General features: G+C 38.2%; 2 protein-coding genes and 1 long non-coding RNA gene across 15 annotated transcripts; 1 reads left to right on the top strand and 2 right to left on the bottom strand.

The window, feature by feature from the left end:
• Positions 1–161: 161 nt before the first annotated feature.
• Positions 162–18561, bottom strand: pikfyve (phosphoinositide kinase, FYVE finger containing). 12 transcript variants are annotated; one of them, XM_043248718.1, is made up of 44 exons: positions 18426–18561; positions 16975–17165; positions 15912–15959; positions 15556–15714; positions 15004–15015; positions 14100–14209; positions 13704–13875; positions 12967–13174; positions 12099–12125; positions 11842–11925; positions 11625–11763; positions 11391–11548; positions 11162–11273; positions 10287–10434; positions 9985–10203; positions 8996–9058; positions 8292–8421; positions 7854–8034; positions 7700–7774; positions 7512–7619; positions 7251–7391; positions 6965–7091; positions 5577–6790; positions 5189–5289; positions 4993–5064; positions 4631–4802; positions 4351–4529; positions 4145–4258; positions 3951–4059; positions 3704–3858; positions 3524–3620; positions 3335–3395; positions 3114–3254; positions 2897–3017; positions 2710–2805; positions 2359–2442; positions 2174–2265; positions 2035–2094; positions 1689–1865; positions 1479–1582; positions 1260–1388; positions 880–1141; positions 724–798; positions 162–623 (listed from the first exon to the last, which is right to left on the bottom strand). In XM_043248718.1, exons 2-44 carry the CDS (start codon positions 17153–17155, stop codon positions 508–510), a joined length of 6333 nt encoding a protein of 2110 aa, XP_043104653.1. In that variant the 5' UTR covers positions 17156–17165; positions 18426–18561; the 3' UTR covers positions 162–507. The 12 variants fall into 12 exon arrangements, with proteins under 12 accessions (XP_043104653.1, XP_043104657.1, XP_043104654.1 ...); XM_043248722.1 differs by having other exon boundaries at positions 10036–10203; XM_043248719.1 differs by lacking the exon at positions 18426–18561 and adding an exon at positions 17269–17393.
• On the top strand, positions 17683–27236 carry LOC122351574. Its single transcript, XR_006251775.1, has 4 exons — positions 17683–17818; positions 21032–21105; positions 24887–25051; positions 26944–27236. It is a non-coding gene; the product is annotated as an uncharacterized LOC122351574 (long non-coding RNA).
• cfap97d2 (CFAP97 domain containing 2) lies at positions 18644–20534 on the bottom strand. 2 transcript variants are annotated; one of them, XM_043248731.1, is made up of 5 exons: positions 20400–20534; positions 20112–20192; positions 19863–19981; positions 19535–19715; positions 18644–19350 (listed from the first exon to the last, which is right to left on the bottom strand). In XM_043248731.1, the coding sequence occupies exons 1-5, from the start codon at positions 20493–20495 to the stop codon at positions 19246–19248; spliced, it is 582 nt and encodes a 193-aa protein (XP_043104666.1). In that variant the 5' UTR covers positions 20496–20534; the 3' UTR covers positions 18644–19245. The 2 variants fall into 2 exon arrangements, with proteins under 2 accessions (XP_043104666.1, XP_043104667.1); XM_043248732.1 differs by having other exon boundaries at positions 18645–19375.
• Positions 27237–27978: the final 742 nt, after the last annotated feature.

Here is a 27978-nt window from a genome sequence, read left to right as displayed (position 1 = left end):
AAAAAGAGAGGTAACTCCCAATGACTGTCCATGAGTGGAAAACAGAAGTAAGCAGATGTATGTAGTTTTTTCAAAAGTCCCTAAAGAACCGTCCTTAACGATATGTCATTAGTATTTCTTGTTTTTTGGCACAACTAGGCAGATGTCCTAAAACCAACACCTTTTCAAGTATTAATAATCTTTAATTACATATCTCTGTACATTTATAAACTTATACATCATCCACAGTTAATAGGTTATAAACAAACACTACTGCATAACAGGGTTCTAAAAGTTCAGCCATTTCAGTTCAGTTTCCTCAATGGATCTTCTGGAACTGGGTCTTGGCACATAAGTTTGGGTCAATTTGTGCACAAAGCATAGAAAGAGAGGGGGTTCAGTTTCACCAGTTTTCTGTGAGCACTGCAGATAATGGAGGGTTTACTACAGTGGACCTTCCATTTAATCATTGCGAAATACGTGAGAGCAGCAAATCCCTTTCAGGCTGTAACGTTCCCTTGTTGTCCATCAGCAGTTGAGACCAAGACCTGTCCAGTGATCAGGGACCATGAGGAAATATTTGTCCATGGCCTCACAGAAACGTGATCGATACAGCTCTGGTGACACCACCGTAGGCATTTTGCCTAAGGAAAACACAATGAGAAACAGATTTAAACTAGAGCTAAAAGTTTCAGCTTTTGAGAATATTGCAGCTGTCAATGTTTTAGGAAGGTATAACTGTACCTTGACCTCCAAGAATCCCAGTAGATTTGACCACCATCTCCAGCTTTTTATCCCACGTGAAAGTACGGATATAATCTTCAAATATACAAGAGTTTTAACAATCACTGTAAAAAAAGTCCAATATGGATGTTAAAATTACATGTAAGATTTTCTCACCTATGATGCCCACAACTAATTCATCCGTGGCATCGTCACGGCCCACCAGCAGGGAATAATCAATGATGAGGTGACTGGACAGGAAGTGGGCGTCACTGAGGATGGCGGCACGCAGAATGGCCTTGCAGTGTGAGCGAATATAAAGGGGATTGTCATGCACCAGTTTCAGGAGGTTCTCATCCAGGAGCACCACCTCACAGCTCTCCTTTCCTTGATCAGTCTTCACATTCCTGTTTCTCAGGGATCCCTTCAGGTCAAACACCTGCACAAACACAGGAAGCAGGACCACGTAGCAGAACGTAGAAGTAAAACCTCCCAAACTGAACAGTATATCTGAAACACCAACTAAAGTTGCAAATTTAAAGTGTCAAAATATGCACCTGTGCCATCTTTCGCCCGTAGAAGAGGTTTTCCATCACCAGCAGGTCCAGTTTCTTTTCTGTGTTGTTCTGAGAATTCTTGTATCCGATACGGTACACTCCCAGAATCTTAGCAAGTGCTGTGGGGCGCTGTTAAACAGATACAAGAACAGTTCAAGAGAGAAAACAGGCCAAAAATGCTGCCTCTGACAGCCCTTCAAAAGGTATGTATTTCCTTACCTTCTGCTGAACTGCTCCTGTGATGTACGTGAAGTAGTGGGGCGCGAAGTCTAAGAAGGACTGGACCTCTAGTCTAGGCATCTGTTTCAGAATAAACCGATCATCTGAGGAGAAACAGCATGTTTAGCAAAATATATCCAACAACCTAGAATTCTTTCAATTAATAAAAGCTACCTTAACAAACAAAAACAAAGGATCTTGCAATGGTACCTTCAGTGGCATAGAAAACGGCACCAGACTTTCCGCCACGAGCTTGCCAGTTGACACAGTGGGAGAGCGATCGCACAAAATCATCCTCCGAGCTCTCCATAATCTCTTCTCGCATTTTATGGAACTCTTCCGCGTAGTAGATTCGGCAGTAGAACTTGGCATTTGCGTCTGAGAACTCTGCATTAAAAATTTTCAGATTTACATTTTATTTATATGTACACCTATTAGTATTATTATTAAAAAAGCAAATGTATTAGTTTGTGACCAACAATAAATATTAGAGGGTCAATATTATTTACCTAAATATAATCAAAGTTTCAGTCTGCTATTTGAAGCTGATACTTACGAAGCTCGATGTGTGGGTTTCCTGTCTGCTTCTTCTGTTTGTCTCCACTTTCAGGATCCTCTGCAAAAGAGATTCCATAATCATTTGGTTCCATAACAGAACAAATTATAAATGGCTAGTATAATGCGGTTATGTTTACTGAGTGGGTCAGCATCAATGCTGCTGCGGCTCAGCTGTGATGCGCTGCTGTCACTAGGTTTGGCAGGACTGTTCTTTGCTCTGCTCTCCAAACTATAGATGGCAGAAAAGAAGAAATCAGCTTGCTGGTCTACAAATATGCAGAGACACAATAAAGCTGATGAGGGAAATGTGGATGTGATTTACCTAATGGTCTGAGAAATGTCATCACCTCCCGTCTTCGCTGTTGTCTTTGTAAGCTCTTCAAGGGCGGTTTTATACTCTTTACAACTGGATGAAGGGGATGATGAAAATGACAATAATGTCTTTTTTTAAATTGCTGAGAAGTTTGATTAATATGCAGAAATCAGTGCTTTCAAATGATCCTATCGACATGGTTCACAAGACTGAATTTAATTGAAATGACTTTTCCTCTGATTGAACAACATAAAAATAAATACCATAATAAAGCCTTTTTAAGCCATTTCAGAATAAGTACATGAACATGAAGGAGATGTCCAGATCAAATTTTAGTTATACTTGTACAAAAAGCTGTACCTGAGTGCAAAGGCAATGATGGAGCTGGGCTCTCTCTCACACACGGCTATGGGAACTCTCTCATGCTCATACATCAAATAGTGCTTGTCTGGGTCGCTAACAGATCATAAAAAAAATACTTTTATTAGTTTAAAAAATAAAATAATTTGTATGCTTTTTAGTATCTATAATATCATAATAGCCTTACAAAGGGAAAGGGATGGGATTGTAGCTGTTGCCGGGTAACAGGTTGGCTAGTATGGTTTTCATGGTGGACTTTTCCTTTACTTGACTGTCATTGGAACCGAGCAAGTGTCCATCAAACATGTCTAGTAAAAGAAGCAGAGAGATGAAGATAGAGAAAAGGTGAGGTGAGAGGATTATGTGTGATTCCAAACACAAGGAAGTGTCTAAAGTAAGTATACCATCTGGGATGCTGACAGAGTCCTGATCAGGAAAAGATGGTCCGCTCGTCATGATGTCTGAAGCTTGTTCAGCTGGAGACGGTAACTGTAGTAATGATGACGACCCTGAGCTTGACGGAAACGTGTTCAGATGACGGTCCTCTGTGAGAAAATTCTGTGAGGTGACTGTGTGCAACAACCCAGAGCAACTTTTTCAAGATGAATAAAGTGAATAAACTCACCTTTCTCTCCATTTGGGACGACAGGGGATGGGTTACGAGGAGAGGACTCCAAAGCACTGGTCTATCGATCAAAAATCAAATAAAAAGATCAATAGTATGTAGTAAATGCTTTTATTTAAAATCTAGGAGGTGGCTTACTTGAGCACTACTTGATAAATACTTTGACTACTTGATAAATAAATGACTGACCTTGCTCTCATCTGACGTGGTTTGTCTGTGTCTGCCAGGGCTAGGAGGAACAGATAAACGTTTCCTGCCTTTTTCTTGCTGGAACAAGTCCTGAAGTCTGGAGACAAGATAAAATATGAGTTGTACTTTTCTAATTTAGTTTAGTTTCAGTCTCTATGTCTTTATGAATACAGTCCTCACTTGTTGTTCCAGGACTGCAGGGTCTCACACAAACCCTGCTTTTTGACCACCACTGACTCCAGAACAGACTGCAGTTGTTGTGGCGAGTCCATCGAGCTGGTCTGCAGACGCGCTTGTAGCTTCTCTATCCAGCTGCGAAGCTCTGATTCCTCCATCTAACAAAACATTTTAATTAAAGTAGCGAGACATTGGTCAATACTCAGGATGAAATTTATTTATACAAATAAAGTCCTGGAAAGAAACCCACATCTTTCTGTGCAAACATGTCCTCCATTTTTTCTTCTCTGGTCTTGCTGAAGGTGTCAGTTTTTAGAGAGGTGAGACGGTCATCTATGGCTAGGTACACCTGAGCCACCCTACAAGCGATAATTCATTTAAATTTTGCTGTTATAGGAAAAGGTTCATGAGGCTGTGTAAGGGACATCTAGTAGAAAATCTTACTTCTGGGAGAAGTCTTTGAGGTCCTGCTGCAAGCTGGCTTTAGAGGGACCCTGGTTCCTGATGAGGATTTTTGGAGGAGGCAGACAGATCTCGAGTAGCCTTACTGGGATGTAGCTATAGAAAGTGAACCCAGTATATAAAATTACTAAGGTACTCATATTCTGCACAGTCGAATATAAAGTGATCTGTGTTGAGAAGATGCACACCTGAAGGAAGCCACCATCTGGTTGTAAGAGAAGTACTGGTGATAATCTTTATGGATGGAGTGGCCACAAGGCTCTGCGTTGGCCCGACGGGTGTACTGGTGACCATAGAATCGGAGCTCTAGATACTTGGCGAAGGACATGGACCAGGAGTCATTAGACAAAGGGACTACAGGAGTCACCTGAAACAAAACAGTAATAATTCATGTGAATCATACTATAGTACAAAATATCCTTACATTAGTTCTGTTTACTTTTTTTATCCAAATGCTCCCTGTGTTACCTGTTTACAGATACGGCACCAAGAATAGTTTAGGATTGTGTGCTGATATCCCGGTACAGGCGAGTCCAGCTCTTTCAGAACAATCTGGACACAGCCGTTACCATGCACAAAGCGACGGATGTGGTGAACCATGGGGGTCTCACAGTACATGCTGGGACACTGGTAAGAGGGTCTGAATTACACCCATATAAAACAAAATCAGAATAAACAACAAATATGACACATTTAAATAAAGAGGTGTGTTGAAGTACAAATCAGTACAACTGGAACTGCTATCAGTAATCATAAAATTTCACTTGAATTGACTTCTGAAATATTGGTACTATGACAAACATAAATAGTTCTGTGGTGTAATACATTACCTAAAACAGTATCTCTCCAGAAATACACCAAGAGTCAAGTCATTCTTTCCATAAAACTCCATTGTTACAATCCTGTAAATACATGGCAGATGAGATTAAATGAACTGTTTGCATATATGGTCAATATACATGCCTCGTCATAGATCATTAATATATCTTAAACTAGTAAGACAATGCAAGTGTGCTGAGTGTTTACCATGGACTGACGCAGGGGTTTGGGGCATTATTAGACTGTGCTGATGAGCTACTGAACAGCACACAGAGCCTCTGATGGTTGACTGGATTTAAACAGTCCAACTGAAAAATAAAGACAATTAATTGTAGGAAAAAGTATTTTTTAAATAACACAAATCAAAGTTTTGGGGGGAAAAAACGTCCAAAAACGCAACCTTCAGAAATTGAAAAGATAATATACCTTATATAAAATAAGTAATTTGACTATGATTCTCTATTAAGGTTAAGCACCCTAGATTTTTAAAGTTTTTCAGGTCCTATTGTGCAGCCTAACCACTGAAAGTGGCTCACTATTCAGAATGTGGGAAAAAGTGACAAAATAAACATACTAGCAGATAGAAAATGCTCACCTTATTAGCCCAGGTCATTTCGTTCAGTCCAGCCCCTTTATCTTCTTCACTGTCTGACTTTATTGGAGCCTTTATGGGTGGGGTTTCACGAAATTGCATTCCATCTCTTTGCCGAATGCGCCCCCCCTGGGCACGATAGTCAGCCAGCATGCGTGCCAGCTCATGACTGCAGCCTAGCAGCTCTATTATACGGGCACCTGTGAGTTTGTGACAGGGCAAAATCTGGATGGTCCGTTGGTACGACATAGTACCGTTGGTCAGGCTGCCAGAACTCGGGCCAGACTCTTTCAGCAGCTGCCTCTTGCGGCGTCCGTCCAGCTCTTTTGAGTCCTTATTCAAAAGAGGTGAGAGGTAAACCTGTTCTGGGAAATAATCCCGGCTAGGACAACGCAGTCCAGCAGCCGTGAGCAGGTATGGCTCCCGAAAGGTTATAAAGGGTGAAATGCAAAGAATAATGTCTTTTAGCTCCTGCTTAAACAAAGCTGAAATGGATTTGAGGCGGTCATCTGAAGAAGCTACATGTTCGGTCACAAACAGGCCTGTGTCATCCTGTAAGGGATCCCTAAAGAGCCGGGTTGGTGGAAGGAAGGTCTCAGAGCTTGTGCTGTCCCGATGGACCAGAGTCTCCTCCAGCTCTTTGTTCTTCTCCTCCTCACTTGATGCTTTAATTACTTCCTGTGACGTCTCTTTTAGGTCTGAAATAAGGAAAGGGGGTGACACCGGCTGGGGAAGGCTAGACGTGAAGGATGAATGGGGTGTGGAGGTCTTTATAATCTCTTCCTCTCCCCCAGAGAAAGAAGCAGCTGAACCGGTTTTATTTATTCTGGGGCTTTCTCCATCTTTATAAGAAGATTCTGAGATGGAATGCTGTCTACTATGGGCTTTGATAATCTCCTGAAGCCCTGGCTCAAAGTCCCCTTCTGGAAGAAGCGTAAGGTTGTCATCCCCCAGTGTAGAACCATCATCTTCCTCTTCCTCCAAAGTGGTGCTTTCCAGGAGACATGGGAAAGAGGAACTCTCAGCCAGGCTAGGAGGCATAGCAAACTCATCCATGAGGAAAGAGATCTCCAGCTGTGAATGGTATGCCACACACACCATGAAAATGATGATCTCTTTCACCCGTGCCAGCTCATACTCTGAAGCACCACGGAGCTTGATAGTGCAGCCGAGCTGAGGAGGACAGCCGTCAAAAAACATAAGGGTCTTCATTTCATCTGGAAAAAAAAGAATCAAGTAAATTTGACAAATCTTGTTTGAATTAGCAGTAAAAACAAAAAAAAGGCCACATTAAAATGAATAAACAATTAAATGATTAATTGTAATTCTAAAAAGAACAACTTTTATCAAAATGAAAAGCGACTTTAACCTGACATGAGATTAAAACTCACTATTTGGCAGCTGGAAGGAATGCAGGTAAAACTTGTGGCAGGTTCCCAGACGAGGTTTTGTAAGAAGCTGATCCATTGAAATGACTAAATCTCCCTGAGTCATTCGACTCACACGGTCCAGGACTTGCTGTGTTGATTAAAGAGAGATATTAACATAAGCATTCACAAACCAGATCAAATAACCCAAATGCCATATCTTCTCTGATTATGGCATTATCTGCGCACAGCTATGTGGAGTACATTTTTAAAGAGATTAATATTATTACGCCTAGGAGGAAGTACTAACAGGTTTGACATTAATCACGAGGCTAATGCCGTGTTCCAAAAGCATGTCCTGAGCGATACGGGATACAGTCTTCTCCACCAGCACCAGGTTTGGTCGGACGTCAGCAATCCTCTGAACATAGTTTTTCAGAAACTCACGCTCCTGGAAAGCACAAATTGCAAATTAAACGATTTCTCAGATTCTTGCATTTTTAGAGTATTCTCTGAAGACAATCTGCGAATCACATTTACAGTGGCTCATGTAGGCGTTTGTGTCCGTTACCTGTAGCACAATTGGGTCAATGCAGGTGAACTTAGTCTCTTCTCTGTATAGATACTCAATGGAGCATTTGAGAAGAAGGATCTTGGGGTTTTTGATGTAAGGGTTCATCTGTTGAGAAAGTCCTAGCACTGTCACAGCACAAATATTGCATGACATTCTCTGTGGCATAATGTTCAATCAATACAAACCTTTTTGTGTGCAATATTCTTTGTGCAAACAAAGCCGTTCACAACAGCAGAGTCAAACTTCTTTCCTCCTGGAATCTACGAAAAAGCAAATATTAGAAGGCATTTATCTGGTAGAACTAGATTCATCGATTTTGCATACATTTGTGTTCCTCACCTTCTTGATGTGGACAAACTGACGGATATCCATGTCGTCATCACAGGTGCGCACATCTGGTCGCACGGTCTGCACGACCTGCCTCACCACAGGCACAATGATGTCACGCCAGGAGAGAGACAGCGATTCACTGTACAGCAGCTGCTGCAGCAGCGCCATCATGTGGCTGTGATTGGCAGACCTGAAGAGGAAGCATTAATCATGATGTGTGCTTTCCAAAAGTCCCTAAACTCATTACACGTGATTTATATGTGATCCTTGTGTGACCAAAAAAGTAGACACTGAACTATATTTAAAGTGTTTTAATGATACCATGTCATTTTTAAATTTTTAGCCACATTCTTAACATTCAAGTATTTTGCTCCTGATTGTAAATGAATAGAAATAACTAACAATAAAATCGTATTATTTAAAAATAGCAATCCTCTGATATCTTACAGTAAACGCTCCATCGCTTTCTTTTCCCCGTTCTCTTCCCGCAACTGGTCGAGAGAGCTGTGATGCCAGCTGAGAGGTGTGAAGAGCATCTCTTTAGCTTTCTCCTCAACTCTCCGGTTAAACAGAGACTCTACAGAGTAAAAAGCATTGGTCAGACAATAGGTCCTATACCATTTTTTTTTACTTTATTTTTTCTTACCTAAGTCACATTAAATTGACAAAAAGTAAATTTACATGTATGCATTTAGCAGACACTTTTAACCAAAGCGACTAAAGAGAAACAAAGTAAAAAAATGTATTATAACAAATGACTATATCTACCTAATGCTGTTCTTCAAACTCTGTTTATTGAAAAATGCAGCAATGATAATTTTGTAGACCTTATGCTTAAGTAGTCGGTTTATGATGATAACTGGAATAAAGTGTCATCCCATGCTTTCTGTTGCACTTCCCATATATGAGATTTGTTTGTGAGAAGTTTATGATCAAATAGTTTCCACAACAGATCAAATTTTGATTTGTCAATTCATAATACTTTTCTGTAATTGGTTCCCATCTAAGGTTATATTGACCACTCTGTCTTTTTGCTTTTACTCACCAGATTTAGATTATTTGTGACTTCAAATGAAACTTTAACTTTCAAAACCATTTTTATTGGAAATATTGTATCACACCACAATAAAGTAAGGCGAAAAAACGATTACCTTTAATGAAGGCATCACTGATGGATATATGCTGACCTCCATCTTCAGAGAGAAGGACTTCCACTGACGTAGAGAGAGACAGTGCATGTGAGACAGAACAGCCAGGTGTAGACATCAGAATACACTGAATTATATAATAAATGTTAATTAGAGTAAATGCTGCTATAAAACCATGCCACAGTCTGGTGCATGACAGTGAATTAGCTTCAGCAGTAATTTTAAGGAAGTGGAAGTCAGTGTTACTGCTTTGCAACTGTGAGGCACGCATGACGTAGTAAAAAGCTATTCTTGTGAAATGACTGAAAATGGATTAATAATATGAAATGTTGTACTGGGAATGGGAAACCATGTGAGGCAGGGAAGGAAAAAATTCATGCTTGACTATATGCCATAGTTAGGGCTGTTACTTCAACTGTTAATTATAGTTTGGAGAATAGGACAAGAATTGAATGGTGAGTTTCATATCAGCAAGACATTGGTTCTGTTCCAAACCATAGTGAGCTGCCTATCTACAGTAGATTAGATTTATAGATATCAACAATGTGCCCTAATGCAAAGCATGCTACAAATATAAAGCAGTAAAGCCCTCATTTTAGCTTCGGTCTGATGCAGTAGCACATGTATTCTTAAAGCGTTAAGAAAGCTCAGAATGCATATAAAAGGTTTTTATTATTATTTATCATCAGTTAAAATTGGTTTAAAAACAAGTAAAATTAATAATAAATACAATTAAGGTTATAATTTTCCTTTTTTTAATATGTTTTTAGAATGTTTTTGCCCTCTAATAGCCACTCTTTTTGAGCCTGAATATTAAATTGTTGCACCTTTAATGACTCATTATTGAGGTTTCTCTGGAGTTAGCTAGGTAGCTGCCTATGTAGAGTGATGCAGCTAACTAGGGTTTAGAACAGAGAGAGTGAGTTAGTGCTGCTTTTGAAGCAGACTGAGGCAAACCAGGATGGCCAATGGGCCTCTACGCCTCTCCTCACTTGGTGCATGGATATCGGTTTCTGGGGTGAACGGGTCATGAGGCTCCATACTTTTTTGCTCGGCTGGGTAAGGAGGCACATGTGGGTACTTGGCCTGCTTCTTGATGTGGAAATTGACATTGTCCTGCTCCACGTTTATGTTGATGGAGGCAGCTGAGTCACTGTCCACTGCAGAGTGGAAACTGCTGACAGACGTTCTTTTGCTGGGGCTGGCAGAATCTGAAAAGTTGAGGGGACCAGCAAGTTGGTAATGCAAAGACGGACTGACTGCTATAGGATGCTAACATTAATGGGATACTCACTCGGTGTGACATAGTCATTGTCGTCAGCTAGCTGCTCGGTGTCACTGTCGTCAAATTTGATGTCTTTAAACCATGAAGGTTCGGAGTGTCCCTCCAAGGAATTCACACTCTCGCTGTCCGGAGAAGGGGTTTCTGAGAACTCTGTGCTCTGAAATTCAACAAACACAGTGGTAATAAGAGAACCAAACAATGATAAAATCAAAATCAGTTTGGTTTTGTATAGTTCTTTTTACAATAAACAAGACAAATCAGAATCATTATTTATAACCCCTTTACTTTTCAGATCTTTAACCAAGATCAGTTCGACTGTAATTATCAAAAATTCATTAATTTTAACAATTTAAAACAAGTTAATACTTAGTAAATGATAAGCAGTTTTTTCAGAATTATTACAGATTTGGGAATGCCAATAATTAGCAACAATATTCATTTTGATAATCATGATCTTTTTATTATTCACACAAACACACTTTTCTCAGTACATACATACAAACCACACTGACATCCATACCAATACATCCACACTATTATAACCAAATTACTGTATTTCACTTCAGTTTAATTGGCCTCATTGCTTTGACAGGTTTCAATGGGATCTTTGTTCTCTGAGAATTTTGTTCTCAAAAGGTCTTACATGAAGGTCATTTTTTGCAAAAGTTAGTAAAAATACTACGGAAGTCGATGACGACAGTTTGTTTACCAACATTTTTCAGAATAACTTATTTTCTTGCCTTGTACAGGATTGGAAAAATTTGAGGGAGAGTAAATTATTTAATTTTTTTTATTTTGAGACGAACTGTCCCTTTAACAGCCCCAAAGGATCTTAACAATTGTTGAACAGTTAAACAAATGTCCAAATATAAACTAATTCTTACCTGGAGAGGGCGATATAGGGCATATTCATCACGGAAGATCTGATCATGATGAGTGACACAGTCAAGCCAGCGGCCATCTACCAAAGCCTGTCCAATAGCTATGGCCTGAGCTCTGTGTCGGAAGAACCAAGAGGAAATAAAACTATTTAATTTCATACAAGTAAGGATCCGACCATGCTTGAAGTTGCAATGAACCGAAATTAAACTTCTCAAAACCACTGGTTCTTACCTAGTTGAAATAGTGCCATTTCGTAATAGCCAGTTGACCAGCTCTTTACCCACAATGCAGTTGGGGTAAGTGCGCAGCCAGTACCGATGGTCCTGGAACTCCATTCCTGTACTGTTGTGGCATATTTTCTTCCACAGATCTTTAAGTTGAGAAGAATCCTAAAAGATAACCAGCTGTTATAATAAACAACCTGAAAGTGCAATTGAGGATTAACCTATGAAAGAAAGCTGTTACCAGAAGGATCTTTCTCTCTTCTTCACTGTGGTCAGTCTTGGATAGAGCCCGGCTGTTCTGTGGGCTAACCGAACTCTCGTAAGCAGGAACCATGGATGAGCCGGAACGGTCCAAGGACAGGTTGGTCACACTAGCTGACCTTAACAATTTAACAAGTCTATATAAATGAGTGCTGAAATGAACTAAAATATCTTTCACTAAAATAATCAATGAACACCTTTTTCTGGCTGGTGACTTGCCCATATCCTCCTGGACTGCTGTAAGTCTGGAACTGAGACCACTGTTCTGAGATTCCTGATGACTAGAGTAATCACACATATACACACAAATAAACCTCAGCAACAGCTTAACTCCCTTTGAAATATTACAGAAATAAATGACACTCAATCTATGCATGAAACAGAGTCACACTTAAGAGCAGCAGCATGTCTTCACTAGGAGCTCATGCAAAACAAAAGTAACACTAAAACTCACTTCTTCCTCATCCCAATGGAATTTTTTCTATGCATGGAGAGAGAAAGGAGAAAAGATGAGCATTGAGACAGACTCACAACACATGAGTAGAAGGAGCCAGCTGATTGAATATAGGAGAATAGAGAGAATTAAAGTTGGCATTACAATAATCCTGCGACTGTTTTATGTAATTTGTTATGTCAAGAGGAAAATCCCGTCCTGAATGTAAAAACAAATTGGAATGATTTACTGTCAGAATAAAAAGCTTGGTGGCAATAAGTCATAGATGATAAAACACTGATTACAATACAATAAAAACATACACAGCATAGAAATTTGACTAAATATAGTCTGTCAGTAGCACGGTGAATCCCAAGACAACATGTCCAGATCACATTTTACTCAAAAAAAAAAAAAAGTACAAGTGATGTGTTTTTAGGAAGTGTTTTTTTGTATTGCAATATTGCTTTCATGTGTTAAGCATTAAACAGTTTTCGTAATTTTTTGCCATTCCAATATTTTCTCAAAAAAAAATTTAAATAATGAAACCCCTAGAATCTTTGAGAGAATTCATGTGACTTTCAATGAATATAAACATCAAAGAAACAACATCTAAATTTGACACTTTTTGACAAGTTTTGTTTCTATTCTTTATATGAAGAACAAAAGAAAAATCTTAAATCATCAGGCTACTTGACTAGATGAAACTGTAAGGGCCAATACTCCACTGAAACGGATAAACAGCGAGAGCAATGGTCATGGTAAGAAAGCGGAGTTAAAACAGAGCAGAGAAGCACCAGAGGGATAAGGTAAAGTGAGGAGGAGCAATGGAATAGACAGTGATATGTCCTTACGCACGCCCTATTTCTAAATCTCTCTGTGCTATCACCTTTGCCAGGCCAGGTCCTCTTCCAGGAAGATGTTCCGGCTGGCTTTGCGGCCCCCCACAGGTGTGCGTGGTTCAGTGGGCTCCAGAACACACACAGAGCAGGGCGAGTCTGACAGGGCGCTGAGATCTTCTCCGATGGAGTTTGAGTCAGCCGAGTGAGCATAGCTCAATGCTATCTTACGACAGTACGTACAAGCCCTTAAATCACCTGCAGTATGGCAGCGGGGGGGAGGAAAAAGAGACAGGATTAGAGAAGCTGGACAACCAAATAACCCTGGAAGAGACCTTTCTGAACTATTGAACCCAGTCTTCAGCTAAATGTTTGTGGTCCAAAACCAACCTAAAAATAAGAACAACCAAAGTAACTCAGAGATCAGAGTCATAATAATTCAGGTGATTTTAAGGCATAAAATATCAGCAAAAATATACTGACAAAATTTTGCTTTTTTAAATAGGTACCAGTTTTTCCTAAGATCAAAGTGCACAAATACAAATTCTTACCTTTCACAAAATCAAGCCAGTTAGTTCACAAAATTCAAAAGTCACTCTGCAACCCATTTAAATCAAAACCCAAAAATGTCAAACCACTGCAAACACACGCAGCATGCTAGACATCGTCTTACTCTTTAATCTGACATAGCTGCTCATCTTCTTGCCGAAGACCTCATCAAAGAGGCTACGTCCACAAACCCGTGGCCAAAATGAGACCCCACGGTGAACACCACAACAACACTCACCCGTATAGCCCATGAACTTGCCAGGAATTTCCTGGTTGCAGCAACGGCTGCAGAAGATTTGACCGCAGAGTCGACAATGGTGACGGCGTCGAAAGGTTGTGAATTTCTCGTTGCAGTCATAACACTCCTTACACTGGCTGTCCGGCATCCAGTACTGTTTCAGATCACTGTCCTGTAACACAAAAAAAAGATTAATATCTGATACAATTCAGTGCAAACCCACCACTTTTGTACTCTGTGGTACATTCTGGGGAATGTGGGTAGGTTCTTTTGTCTGAAAGTCATCTGTATAAATATGCAAAAAAAAAACTCAACATCAGATTTTTTCCCAATGACATTCATCTTAAAAAAAGCCTTTAAAAATACAGATACAGCTAGTTCTCTGGAAATCAATACCTGACTTTTCCCTTCCATGATCTCCTTGAGCCTCTTGAGGGCTGTGCGTAGCTGGACAGCTGTTCGGGGATCGTGGCTGCCCAGAGGAGCTTCTGATTTCCGTCGACCCTCTATAATTGCAAAGAACCAAAAAAGCAAAGTCAAATACAAAACAAAGTGTTAAACTTACTCAAAAGCACAACATACAGGTGAAAATGCATGACACACATGCTCATTTAAAACCAAAGCCTGCAGTCAAATATCCACCAGCACTCTTTATCCTGTCAATGATTGCTTATGTCAGCCGCTATAGGTCAGTAAGGATTTTCAGGAAACTTTGTGGGATTATGATTCTCATGCGTAGACGATGAATGAATTGAAGCATGTGAAAAATACTAAGACCAACAACAAAAGCTCATAACCAAAATGTTCAGCTCAAACCTTTGACACATCCTTTTACATGCAACAAATGTGGTTCATTTAAAACTATATACTGCAAAGTTCATTTTCTTAATCAGTATTTTTGTACTTTTTCCCCCTCCAGTAAACATATGTAAACACCTTTAAATATATACATATATATAAAAAACAGAGTAAGAATCATATTTTCAGGGAAACAAGTTTACCTCAACAACTTTGTCAATTGTTTTTTGGTGAGGACTGTTTAAAATACGACAAAGCTATTTGTTAAAAAAAGTAATCTAGTGTAATCAAAGACATATTCTCTCAAAACAAATATTATAGTATATTTATTAGTATATCTTATTTAAAGAATTTGTTTCTAAAACAAATCAATACTGATAAAGAAAATGTTTTCTTTTTGCAGAATGCACACAAAATGTAATGATGTTGATGGACTGAAGCAGATTTTAGGTTTGTATGAAACTGACTTTAGACATATGAAATAAAAATAAAGAATCCTCACCTTCCCAGTCCACTGTGAACGAAAAGGAACATACAACAACTTTAGCCTAAAAGATTTCTGCACGTGCGATATTGTATCGTAAAACTCAATCAGCACTCAATTCAGCTTCTAGTCATCACGAAATCATCAACTTCCAAATAAAAAAATATGTTTACCACTTGAATTATAGACATAACTCCAGAATGTAGTTTTCCAAGTTTACAGCCGAACAAAAACTGATTAATGGATATACTGGACCGCTGCCTGTACGTCCAGTGGCCCTCCTGAGAGTGGTATAGATCATATGAGGGCAGAGTCTAGCCTTCGAATCACCGTTATCTTCAATGATAAACCTTGTGAGAACCACAACGCATTGACTGTTCATCTGTCAAAGATAGGATTGGCCTTTCTAACTCTGGCAAGAGCGTGTTTTGAGTAATACAGGACAATGGTTTTGTTTATGAAAAAACATTTGGCAGTCTCTTCTACAGAAGAACAAATACAATTTAAAAAAGCAAAAAAAGAAAGTTAGACGACAACTGGAGATAACTGAAAAGACAATTGTATATGCACCTGAAGCAGTGGATGTTCTTCTGAGAAGTTCTGAATGTTTCCTGTGGGGTTCGGAGCCATGTATAGAATGGGAGGGACTTGCCCAGTTGCGCCGTGGCCCCTGCGGCGATGATGAAGCCGACTGACTTTTCTCGGTCACTGAAGTAGGCCGTCCTTCCTCTAAACAAATGAAACAAACAGAAAAGCTCTTTCTCCATCAACAGGTAGAGCATTTCAAATTTTGTGGTGATTGGCTGATTTAAAGTAAGAATTTGCATTGTGTTGACATTTTTCTTTTAATCTTTTTTTTTGCCTAAATAATTTTACCCCAATCATTTTTTTCTATACTTGTATTTCTGTACAAAATCTAGACTTACCAAGTTTAGCAAGCTTTTTTGCTGGTGCTATGTTTGCACCTGTTTTTTCTAAAAGGAATGAAAGATAGAGATTAGAGAGTTGATCACTATGAAAAAAAAAATGTACTGAGTTAAATGTTTTATGACTTATCATACTGATTGACTGTAAATCAATACATTAAGATACATCAATACTTTTCAAAGAATTTAAACTCCTGACATTTCTCTGTTGTATTATGTCAAAGTATTTCTTCATCTCCACTGACCTGATCAAATATGTTACCTTAGCAAAATCATCAAATGTCCAACACAAATGCAAATGTTGAACTTATCTTATTGCATAATTAAGACACATGCAGTACGAGTTTCACTTCTACAAAGTGTTCTTAGCCGTTTACTCCTGAATGTAGAGTGAACTTTTGCTTTAATAGAGATCATTATTTCTTTTAGCCCTATGAACAGTTTGGAGTAAAACTCGTATGCACTAAGAGAACAGGATGCAACTAAATATTATTTCTTAAAGCTTTATGTCTTATAATGTCATATTAATGGGTCCACTTTCACTCTTGTACTGCGGCGCTTCCAGCAGCAATGTTTTGTTGATGATATACACAGGGATCAAAAAAAAAACAACAACAAAAGCACATGAAAGCTTGGTTCTTGGTACATTTTGAGCAAAATCACACGACACATTATTTCCCTTCACTGACTGTTCAATACAATTCCTACCACTGGCTTTCTGGCATTTTCAGAGCACATTTTCTAAAACTACAATGGCTACTCCACGTAATCTTGTACTTTTATACAATAAATCAAATTCGAGGTATTAAAATTCGAAAAACGTGCAACCAAATAATCAATCAATCAGGAATACAAAGTACTATGCAACCAATAAGTGATATCGACCCATTAAAAAGGACTACGTTCGCATAATTGCATGAAGCTGTTTAATAGAGGATGACATCCATGAAAACAAACAGTTGGCTTTGAAGCCAACTTCATAATAAAAAAAAAAAAAAAAAAGGGAAATGCAGGTACAGATGTTCATTACGACACAATGGAGTGAAAAAAAAATCAGTTTCACCTTTGCTGAAGCGAAACAGACTGACGAAGGAGCTGTAGGCAGAGCGAAGGGGCGGCTCGTCCTGTTCGGGGGTCAGGGGTTTGAAGTGCGTTAGATGAGAGGGACTGGTGGGAGAGAGCGGTGGCTCGGAGCTCCAGTCCATCGTAGAGGACGAGGAGGAAGCCTTGTCTTCAGCAGCCATATCACTCCCCCTGAAAGACAATTCAAACCAATTCCAAATACAATTATGCATGTTTGATTATATTTGTGCACTAAATAATCATCTTAGTGTCAAATAAACCCTGAGATCAGTACCTTTATGCTCTACAGCACTAAGGTTGATGTAAAAGTTAATCTTGTGAGCTATATCCTCACTACAAAATGCAAGAAATGAAGACATGTGACCAGACTTGCTGACTGCAACAACAAGATCACAAGGCAGACAGTAAAAGAGAAGTTGCCTTTATAAAAAATACTTCTGTCCAATGTAACATCAGTTCACTCTCGCGTTTTAGAATAATGTATTACAACATTTATTATCCATTCATTTCAGAAACAGGAACGGCACTTGACAAACTAGCTGTACGTGGTCAAGTGATATGGATAGAGGAATGGCACAAAAAAGCCGGGAAATGACAACATAACACAAACACGAGTTTCAATGTGTCATGTGATTCCTAGAGGACTGTACTATGGCAAAGGCCTGATAATGAATAATAACTACTTTATTTTAACGTTGCCGGAAGAGCGTCCAACCAACTAAGACATTTAATATTCATGAGCCAAACCTTCGCCTTCTTAGGCTTCGTTAACTGGCTGCACGACAAACGCAAAGCTGCCAAACGTCTGCCTTTCACCCAATCGGGTAAGCCTATTCATGAACCCGCCTTACAAGTTATTAACGTTCAGGAACAAAGCCTTCGCCATAGTAGGACACGTAAACTCTCACTACACTGGTGGTGTATTATATGTATTATTAATCATATACATATACGACTGTTAACCATGTATATGCATTATTATTATTATTATTATTACAAACATGGTAGAAAATAGCTATGCTGTATTATTGTTTTAGCATTGCAGTGGATGAGACAACGTGGATGTAAAGTGGATCGTAACGCTATTGCAAAATGGTCATTAGCGAATACTAACACATAACAGAAATGCAACAGAGCAAATAAAAACGGATAAATACTGAGCTATGTCACATTTAAGCGGTGATGCTGCTGTATGCTGTTGTTATCTGAAAGTGTCTCTTCCATTTAATCTACTAGGCCAATATTATAACGTTAGACACGTTCAGTTTTGCTTGTGGTTATTTAATAACATATATTTAACTCATACGTTACTTTTCGACAACAATGTAAAATTTCCTGTTTCATTTATTAAAGGCCCCAGGAAAGTTAGCAAAGCTAGCTGTCTGATAAACTAACACCAACATCACGGAATAACATAAATATTAGACGTACCTGTGCCGCCCTATTTACACCATGTCTGTGTCAGCTGTTAAATGATGCCCTTTATCCTTAATTCATTTAACCGAAAGACATTTTCAGTTAATTCCACCCTTGTGATGTTCGGCGACTTGCTAGACCTGCTAAGTCGATCACAGAGAATTCGACCAGCGTTATGGTACCGCTTCTCGTGATCGCTAATGCAGGCATAGCTAATCGATGAAAATGGAAAAGAAAAGAAATCGGTCCACGTCATTTTAAAATATTTATTACAATAATTCAGACATTTAATTAAGCTTCTGATATACAGTTTAAGAATTCAAAAAACAACCATTTAATATAAACACACAGAATGTGTAATCATAGTGTCTAAATCTACACAAGATTTGTTATGCTTCATTCTTTAGAAAAGTCATTTTCATATCTGGGCATAATTGGTTTAATGCATTTATTTAGATTTAAATTTGTACAGGGGGATACTGTACTAGGTTAATAAAGAAAATAAAATTACAATGCAACACAAAATAAAATAAGTAAATAATAAAACAGCTAAAACATTGTTCAGAACAGACTGTAAAGGGACCCCTCGTGCTTATGATTCACTATTGAACTGTTATGTACTTGACTATGGCATCACTTAATTCAGTAAGAATATTAATAGACTTCTAGTGAAGCTTATATTTATGCTCAAGGTGGTCCTGTGAGACATAACGTTTCGTTCAACTACACGTCCAGATATGTAACAGAAATGACAATAAAGCTCGATTTGACTTGACTTGAGATACAGAAAAACAACTTATTTTATCTTTAAGATTTACACCCTGTCTTCCGCGAATTAGGCTTCATCTCGAGATGTATCTTTGTGTTCAGATTTGATCTTCTTTAGACAGTTCATGCTCATTTCTTGCAGTTTTCTTCTTCTGTATTCCATGTCTATCTGCTGAAATCGGTGGCAAAGAGGATCCCTTTGATAACGCATAATATGAATAACACATGTCAGAGTGTGCATAACGAAGCATGCACGGATGCAGTGGGCAAATACAAGCACAAGCGTAGGACAAAATAGGCTATTAAATAGCATTTGCTGGACAGAAGGCTGTGCATTTTAGTAATGTTTTGCTCACATGTGCTGTGTGCAGACTCGGATATCTCCCTATGGTGTCCATGAGCTGCAGGTTTTTGAGCCACTGCTCGTGCCACACGTGAACGCTGTAAAGGGGCCTGCAGGTGGACAGACGCTGAAGGATACACTGATTCTCTTTAGTGATGCGAAGCAGCTCCTGCTGTCTTTTTTCTGAACCAAGACTGGAACAAAAATCATAAACCGCCATATAAACGTCTAAACATTATAGACGTTATTGGATAGTTAATACAATATAGTATTTAATATAATTAAATATAATATTTGTTAAATAAAAATTGTAATATAATATAATTTCATATTTGTTATACCTTTTCTTTACATAGTCATTTTTACAGTCAACTCCTCCGCTGGTCTTCATTATATGGGACATTTTGTCGAGAAGCAAGTTATTTTCTCTAGTGATTCTCGAAACCCGTTCTTCTTCAAGCTGGTTATGACAGACGAGAGAGGGATATGGCAAATTTGTTTGTTAAGGATTAACATGCATGCGTTTTTCCCGAGTTTTGACAATTAAACGGCGGAAATGTCGACATCTGGTGGTAGTTCAGCTTTCCTACCTGTCTTTTCTTTTGCTTGACAAGAATGTGGTTGTAAGTTTTCGGTGGAGTTGTGTTGATAGTTGGTTTTGAGGATTTAACCTGGAAATATTATGCATATGATAACCGTTTATGCTGTAGTTTTTATTATACCGAAAAACCCAAACAAACATGCCGTTTTATAGCACTTTACAAAGAAGCACTCTATGGCAAGCGTGGTATCAACATGGGAACTCAGTGAAACCTCAGATAATAGCACTGAATAAACAAATATCCATTGCATCGTAACCCAGCCACTTGTCGTTTTACCTTGTTCCTGTGCATCTCATAGCAGTTCTTGTCCCATCTGTATTGCAGATATTTATTAACACAGGGCAAGACGGGTTGGTAAGCTTGATGTTCCATTATTTTGCTTCGCTAGAGCCTGAATCCACCTGCACCAGAAGCAACAATGAACAGAGATGGGAGTTCTGCTTGAGTTTTGAGCCAGTCATGTGGTTGTTGCCATGGCAGCCATTCAGAAAGAAAGTGCAGCTTTGCTGGTCTACATTTATGAAATGATACTCTTAGAGACAGCGACTGTAAATGGGACCCATTCATTCAGTTTGATGAACATTTATTTTCCTAAATGCTTCTGCCTGCCTCTTGCGTGCTATCAAAACTTTCCTAAGAAGTTAAAGCCAGAAGCTCCATTAAGAGGGCACCCTCACCCATTTAAAGGCTGGCCTACATAGTGTCCTTGTCCGATATGAATATTCTGTGTCCTGCAGGGCTGTTGTTTTAGCAGAGCCGCATGCATGGAAAAGCTGGAAACTGTCTAATATACTGTGTGATCCCAACAGAATTTAAGCAACCTTTTAATCTTGTGTAACCTTTTAAGAGGTGACACAGATCACATATGCAAGCAAAGGCTAATGTTATGTGATGTTTTTTATCTCAAGGACAGTGAGAGTGGAGATTGTCCCAGCTTCCGCTGCCTTTGTCATTTGACATTCAGCCGAAGATGTGGGTGAATGTAAGTAGATTATTTCTGGTCACAATCATAATACATAATCTTAACACACATACACACACACACACACACACACACACACACACACACATGTTGTGTTTCCATGTTTTATGGGTATATTCCAAAGTAGAAGAAAATAAACATTACTCCATATCAAAAGAAAAAAATAAAATAAAATAATGATAATTGTAACTTAAAGACCTCACTAAAAAGATACTTTTTAAGTAATCTCTTAAAATGATCAAGAGATGGAGCATTCCTAATCACAGAAGATAGTGAGAGCAACAGCTTTGGAGCAGTACAAGAAAAGGATGTCCGTCACATATTCTTTAATTTATAATGGGGCCAACAGAGAGGAGAGATAGCGCAAGTGTGGATGCTGTAACCAAGTTACAAATATATTCTGGTGCCAGCCCATGTACTGCTTTATAAGTTAAAAAAGAACTTTGAAATCAATACACGATTGCACTGGAAGCCAGTGTAGTTGAGAAAGCACAGGGGTAATGTTTTCATGTGATGACATGTAGGTCAATACACATGCAGTTAGGTATATGCTGCAGCCTCTTAAATAAATTTGCCGGTAGACCTGCAAAAAGTGAATTGCAATAATCAAGCCTAGATGATATAAAGGAGTGAATAAGCCTCTCAGCATCAGGCATGGAGAAAAAAACATTCTTATGCGTGCAATGTTCTGCAGATGATAAAAAGCTAATTTTGTTACATTTTTTAAAATGAGTATTAAAATTCAACTGTGCATCAAAAATAACACCAAAGTCCCGCACCTGCTCAGAAGGGGAGATCAGGCTGTCATCCAATGTCAGTTTGACTGTATTACATTTATTAACATAAGCTGGAATGCCAGTTAATAAAATCTCAGTTTTAGAATAGTTTAATTTAAGAAAGTTCTGTCGCATGCAAACCATTATTTCCAGTAAGCAAGCATATGAAGTTTCATGTGTGAGTGTAACATCAGGCTGAGTACAAATACAAATATGGGTATCTTCTTTTATACCAGACCATACTTCCTAATATTCTGTCCAAGAGGCAGCATATAAATACCAAAAAGAATAGGACCCAACACTGATCCCTGAGGGATGCCCTCTTGTAATGGGACAGTCTAAAATCTATATGTACCAGAATAGACAAATTGGGTATGATTGAAACAACTTTATTATATTTTTGTGATATCCATTTAACAAAAACATATCCTGTAGTTACTTTATCTCCAAGAAGTTAAATGTAAGTTACTGTACATAAAGTAACTGTTCATAAAGTTTCTTTGAAAAAATAGCATATGTAAGTACATTAGCTCATATATTAGTAGACATTAAGTATTAGTGAATTAGAATTTTATGAATTCTGTCTTTTTTTTGTTGGACTAGCTGTTTTTTTTACTTTTATAGTTGTACAATTGTTTGAAGAGCAATAATATAAGCCATTGCTTAAAGAGGTTACTATAATGCCTCAATAGTAGTAGAGTTTAAAAGCTGACAACAGTTGCTTGGTTACTTGGATGCCTCTGTTGTATTGCTGTAGTTCATGTAAACATAACCTCTGCTGAACTGTACTCCATTTGTCACTTCAAGCAGTGATTACGTTCATAAAAATGATTAAGGAAGTGCAAATTATTCTCTTGACTTTCGATTTAGATAGCAGTGAGTCACCTCTTGGCCTTTTCTTCAGAAATGTCATATTTGTTCAGGTTTATGAACTTACAACATTGAGAGTGGTTACCATACAGGTTTTGATAGCATGAAGAATGCAACATCTAGATGCATGAGGAAAGAAATGGATTTTAGTGCTTTAAAGTTGCACAGACTTATTAATGTGCTTGATAGTACAGTCTTTTTGTTAGATATCAAAATCACAGGGCAAACAGTAGTTAAGTAGTCTGCTAAGTAAAGGGCTATTGTAACTGTCACACGTCTTTTGTGAAAATTAATACCTAGCAGAGTTACCTCACTACATGTTAGGTTGTTTTTTTTACTATGTGACAACTTCCTTTAGTATTAGTCACTCATTCTCCACTGAGGTCGGAGTTTATTGCCTTGAAAATGACTTCATGATTTAATCACAGGCAATAAAATGTTACGTGTCTAATTTGTAGCTTAGGTGAGTAATGACGCTGTCCAGACTGCGAAACTCTCAGGGGACTTCCAACAGTGCTCATTCTGTTTGACTTTTTTAAAGGAAGAGTTGATTCAGTATCAAAAATTCTGTTATGACATTTACTTACATGCTTTTTTGAAATCTGTATGATTTACCTTCCTCAACGAAATGGTCTGAATAATATTCCCATTTTTCTTAAAAAGAAAAACAAACAAAAAGAGAAATATAAGAGAAATAAGCAAAATATGCTTTGTTAACTCTAAAGCTGATACATTTGTGACGCTTTCAGATGCTTCCTTGCTTTTTATGATTGATCAGATAGTAACAGACAGAATTTCTCTGTAATAAGTTTGATCAAGGTTTTGGTAAATATGGAAACAAAAATTATTGTTCCTGTGCATTGCTAAGTTATGCTTTGTCTTTTTTACGTGAACGAATTAATGAATAAATACAAATAGACTTTAGCAATCTCACGGTTTAGAAGATGTCAGTAATATCTCAATCGTGCTCAGATTTGCCAAGATATCAAAGTCATTCATCAAAAGCCAGTGATTTCGGTTTCCAAGGCCAAATTACCCGAGCTATGTGATTGACATTATTTATCTCTCTACTCTTATTATATCAGCATTTGAATTATTTGTGTCTGTTGTAGTTTATTATAGGGAATTTCAAAAGCAAAATCTGAAACAAAGTGAAGTTAATGCTTAAATGATTTATGTCTCAGAGCTTCTTTAAATCTCCAGAGCTATGACAGAGCAACATTTCAGGAACTGGATTTGCTCTGGGATGGTGTAAGGTCTTTTTAGCAGAAGACAGCTACGACTTAAAAGCAAGCTTCTTCTGCATTCTATTATTATAATTATGTTCCGATGTAATATTAATGATGAAGAACTATTATGCTTGCCATAATTAAAAACTCCTAATTTGTGCCTGTTGTAGGATGAGTCAGATTATAGGATGAATCATCTTCTGATGATGTGACCTGGAAAGGTTGCATTTTTCTTTCTGCTTGACATACATAAGTTGCTTTCCTTCCTTATGAGTGTCTTGAGAATCTGTATGCAAAGGGACAGAAAGCCTGAAAAAGTCTCAACGGTGGCGATGTTCCAGTAAATTAGCTCCAGGGAAACTCAGAAGGGAGCGGGCAAAGCCAGGCATCATTAGCAGAAAGCGTGTTTGGTAAGCTCCTTTCCCCAAAGATGATGCCCGTGTGCAAAAATTCCCTCTTGCGCAATTGGACCTGTTGGTGTCTAATTATCAAGCATGGTGTATGATCTATTCCTAGCCTTCTGCGAACTTCAAGATGCAAATGAACATCAGCTGCGGGAACATACGCCATTAATGATGGCCAATGTAGACGTTTGTTCGATGCTGTGAAACAGAAAATTGCCCTGTACTGTTACACTATTGTGCCAGCACTGAAGAGACATGTACATGAAGGCTAGAAGGATTTATCCAGTAATTATTTCTACTCCTGCCAACATATGTGAGGAAGAAAAGCAGTCAGTATTCATTATTTGTTTTTTTTTTGTTTTTTTAATGCCTAATTTTGTATTAGCATTGTTGTCTGTTTTCTACGAATGTCATGGAAGCTGGAAGCGTGGCACACTCTCAAGACATTTCAACTGGCAACGTTGCCTGATACAAATACCCATTGTTCCCTGTTGTTTTGCAGGGGAGCACTGGTCTCTACTGAGAATGAAGAGCCAGACGTGCTCCTTTAGGAGCCTGCGAGATCTGTGTTTTTCTCTCACTGTGATGGAAAGTGATCAAGGCAACAAGTCCCAGTAGAGGTAACGTCTAGTGATGGTCACATCCTCGACAGGATCTCTAGCTGCTGGTGAGACATGTGCTCTTATTAACAGTGTAACTGAAAACTCTGTGTCGTCTGATGCCCAGCATTTCTGGGTGTTTGACTGTGCCAGCCGTTTACATATGCATTATTTATAATGAATCGGAGGACACCATGAATAATAACTTTTAAATTGTTGTAAACATTTTTTTTTGCTCTATTTTTTTCTAGAACTTTAGAGCAAGCATCTATATGCAGTTTGCTATAATATCACCAAGACTTAGGAGGGGTCTTTAAAAACACTAGAATACGTAGCAGTACACTATAGCATATAAATTGTACAAAATGTAATATTAAATAATATGTTCAGTGTTATACAGATATACTAAAAAAGTATATTGAACAAATCAGAATTGAGTATTTTAGATATCCATGTAATTTGTTTTTAGTAGCCCAAAATAATAAGGATATTGCAGACTGCAAACAGAGACATCCAATGATTGTGTGTGTTTCCTATAGCAGAGATGGTCTTTTTAAACTCAGATTTATTTATTGGAGCAATATGTTACTGTTTTTATTTATAGATCTTTATATCTATACATCATAAATACTGTAAGCATGCTGCGAACATCAGCAAACCGTATAAAGCACTGTTTCCATGTTGACTGATAGAACATGTTGCTCCTTCCAGTTTTTCTGGTTAGGACGCTCCCCGAGAGATGATTATCATGGAGCATGAGCAGTTCTTATTTAGAACAGTGTCATTAAAGTACTGCTGTGGGGAAATATCCATGGGCATATAAAGAACTGCATATGTCAAGTCATCTGATGGAAGGGGAAAAAGTGCATCAGCAGCACAGGGACGGCGAGGACGATGGACAAATATGCCCACCATATCCATTGCGGCTCAATCACTACCCGGCTTTTAAAGCAACTCTGACAGTAAAAGGTCTAACTTGCCTCAGGCTCTACCGAGAGACGTTTTTTTTAACGTTTTATGTTTCGCTTGCATTACGCTCTCACTCTTGGGTACCTCTGGATAAAACGCATGTTTCTATAATCCCACAATATTTCATCCCTCGTGCTACACAGCCACAATTTCCAGGTGATCTGGGCCAAATGTATTGCCAAACGAACAGGAATTAGCAATCAAATGGGTTGACAATAAAGGTTCGATAAAGGTTTTTGTTTGAGACCGTTTAAGGATCGGATAGTAAAATGCTTGTTACATCTTACATAAGTCACATTCACTACATGAAACATTATGTGAAGAACTGGTCCAAATAGGGTGAGCGTGATTTCACCAAGTACAAAATGTTCAACATTCTTGTTGATCCTGGAACAACATTCCAATCAACCAATGAGATTTGAGGGATGTTTTTTTCAGGAAATATCTGTTTTAGGCTTATTATCACGGTTAGGTGCTTCTACACCATTGTTAATCAGCTATAGGAACACATTTTGGGTAGGGTTAGGTTTAGGGGTAGGGATAAGTTTATATTTTTAGACAGTAATGTTGATCCAGGATCAACAAAAAATGTTGATCCAGGATCATGTCTTACTTGGCAAAATCACGGCAACCAGCAGGCTTATGCCAGCACTGATGCCATGTGTCATTCTGATAAAACATCTCTAAGTGACTGTTTGAAGAGGTGCTGCTTCATATGTGTGTGGGATTTGGCAGGTTCAGTACTCTTGCCCTGTTAGTCATACTGTGGGGGCACTTGCACTTTATTTGCCTTTATGAAAATGAACAAAATACTCTTATTAATCTTATTTTCACTTAGTATCAAGGTGATTTTTTTTTTACATGGTCAGCAAACTTTTTTTTTATTCTCAGAGATGCATATATGGGTAAGCTCTTTTAATTATTTGTATGAAAACACTTTTACATGCACAGTCACATGCTGGATTTTTTTGTTGTTGTTCTTGTTTTGCAGGGAAGGTCAAGCCTGATGTGTGCAGTCGCCTAGGGTTCAGACATACCCAACATTCATCCAAGTGAATTGTACTGTGGTGTCATGCAGTGGTTAGTCATTAGTAAACGTGCAAAGGACAGACTACAGCGTTGTGCACACGTGAACAGGCAGAGAGGATGTTTCGACACTGTGCTCATCAAATAAGTTTTATATTAAAGCTTCATTTGCTGCTAGTGAAAGGTTTTGATGTAAGCTGCAGGAGTTAAAAAAACTAAATTATATTCACTCTTAATAATATGGGGTTATGAGTTATGTAAGGGATAAAATGCAGGCAAATGGTCATTATCATAAAATGTATGATGTGATCAAGATCTTTCTTTATGATAATGAACAGTTGACTGTATTATTATCTCTTTTATTTTATGGCTACTTAGCAAAAAAATAAAAATAGTGGTTTCATTAATTTGAGGTGAAATTGTACGACCAATGAGAATAAAGTATTCCGGAGTAAAAAACAAAACCAAAACAAATAATAATAATTACACTTCCATTTTTGTAAAGATTTTTAAGCTTTAAGCTATGTTTAATTAATTTATATTTTTAATTTTTAAATGTTCGGTGCAGGGGTAAAATGCACCAATAACAACACATCTTAATCTTCTAGCGTGAGCAAATTACTGCACAATCAAAAAGAAATATAATAACGAAGCCTGACAGAATTGTCAGAGGATCTTCCCTTGGGTGCAATGATGTTTTACATTACATGAAACAGATCAATACTAGGTCTGGCAGTGAGAGCAGAGAAGAAAACCTCAGTACTGCATTACCCCTTAAACAGACAGTCTCTGCAGACACTTATCTGCAAAATCAGGGTAAAATGTCATCCTAATAAAGTGCTGTTACCAAACTCCTTGTGTCACAAAGATGACATGCATGGTTCAAACGGTGATAGAGCACTATGTGTTCGATTTTGATGCACTTTGCTCATCTTTTAAAGATTTACAGCAATGTGTTGTTGCTTTAATCAGGGAAGTGGCCCTTGCTTCGGTGACTCAT

This window comes from Puntigrus tetrazona, chromosome 9 (assembly GCF_018831695.1).
Source record: "Puntigrus tetrazona isolate hp1 chromosome 9, ASM1883169v1, whole genome shotgun sequence".
NCBI classification, from domain to species: domain Eukaryota; kingdom Metazoa; phylum Chordata; class Actinopteri; order Cypriniformes; family Cyprinidae; genus Puntigrus; species Puntigrus tetrazona.
This window is presented reverse-complemented; position numbering and strand designations above follow the sequence as displayed.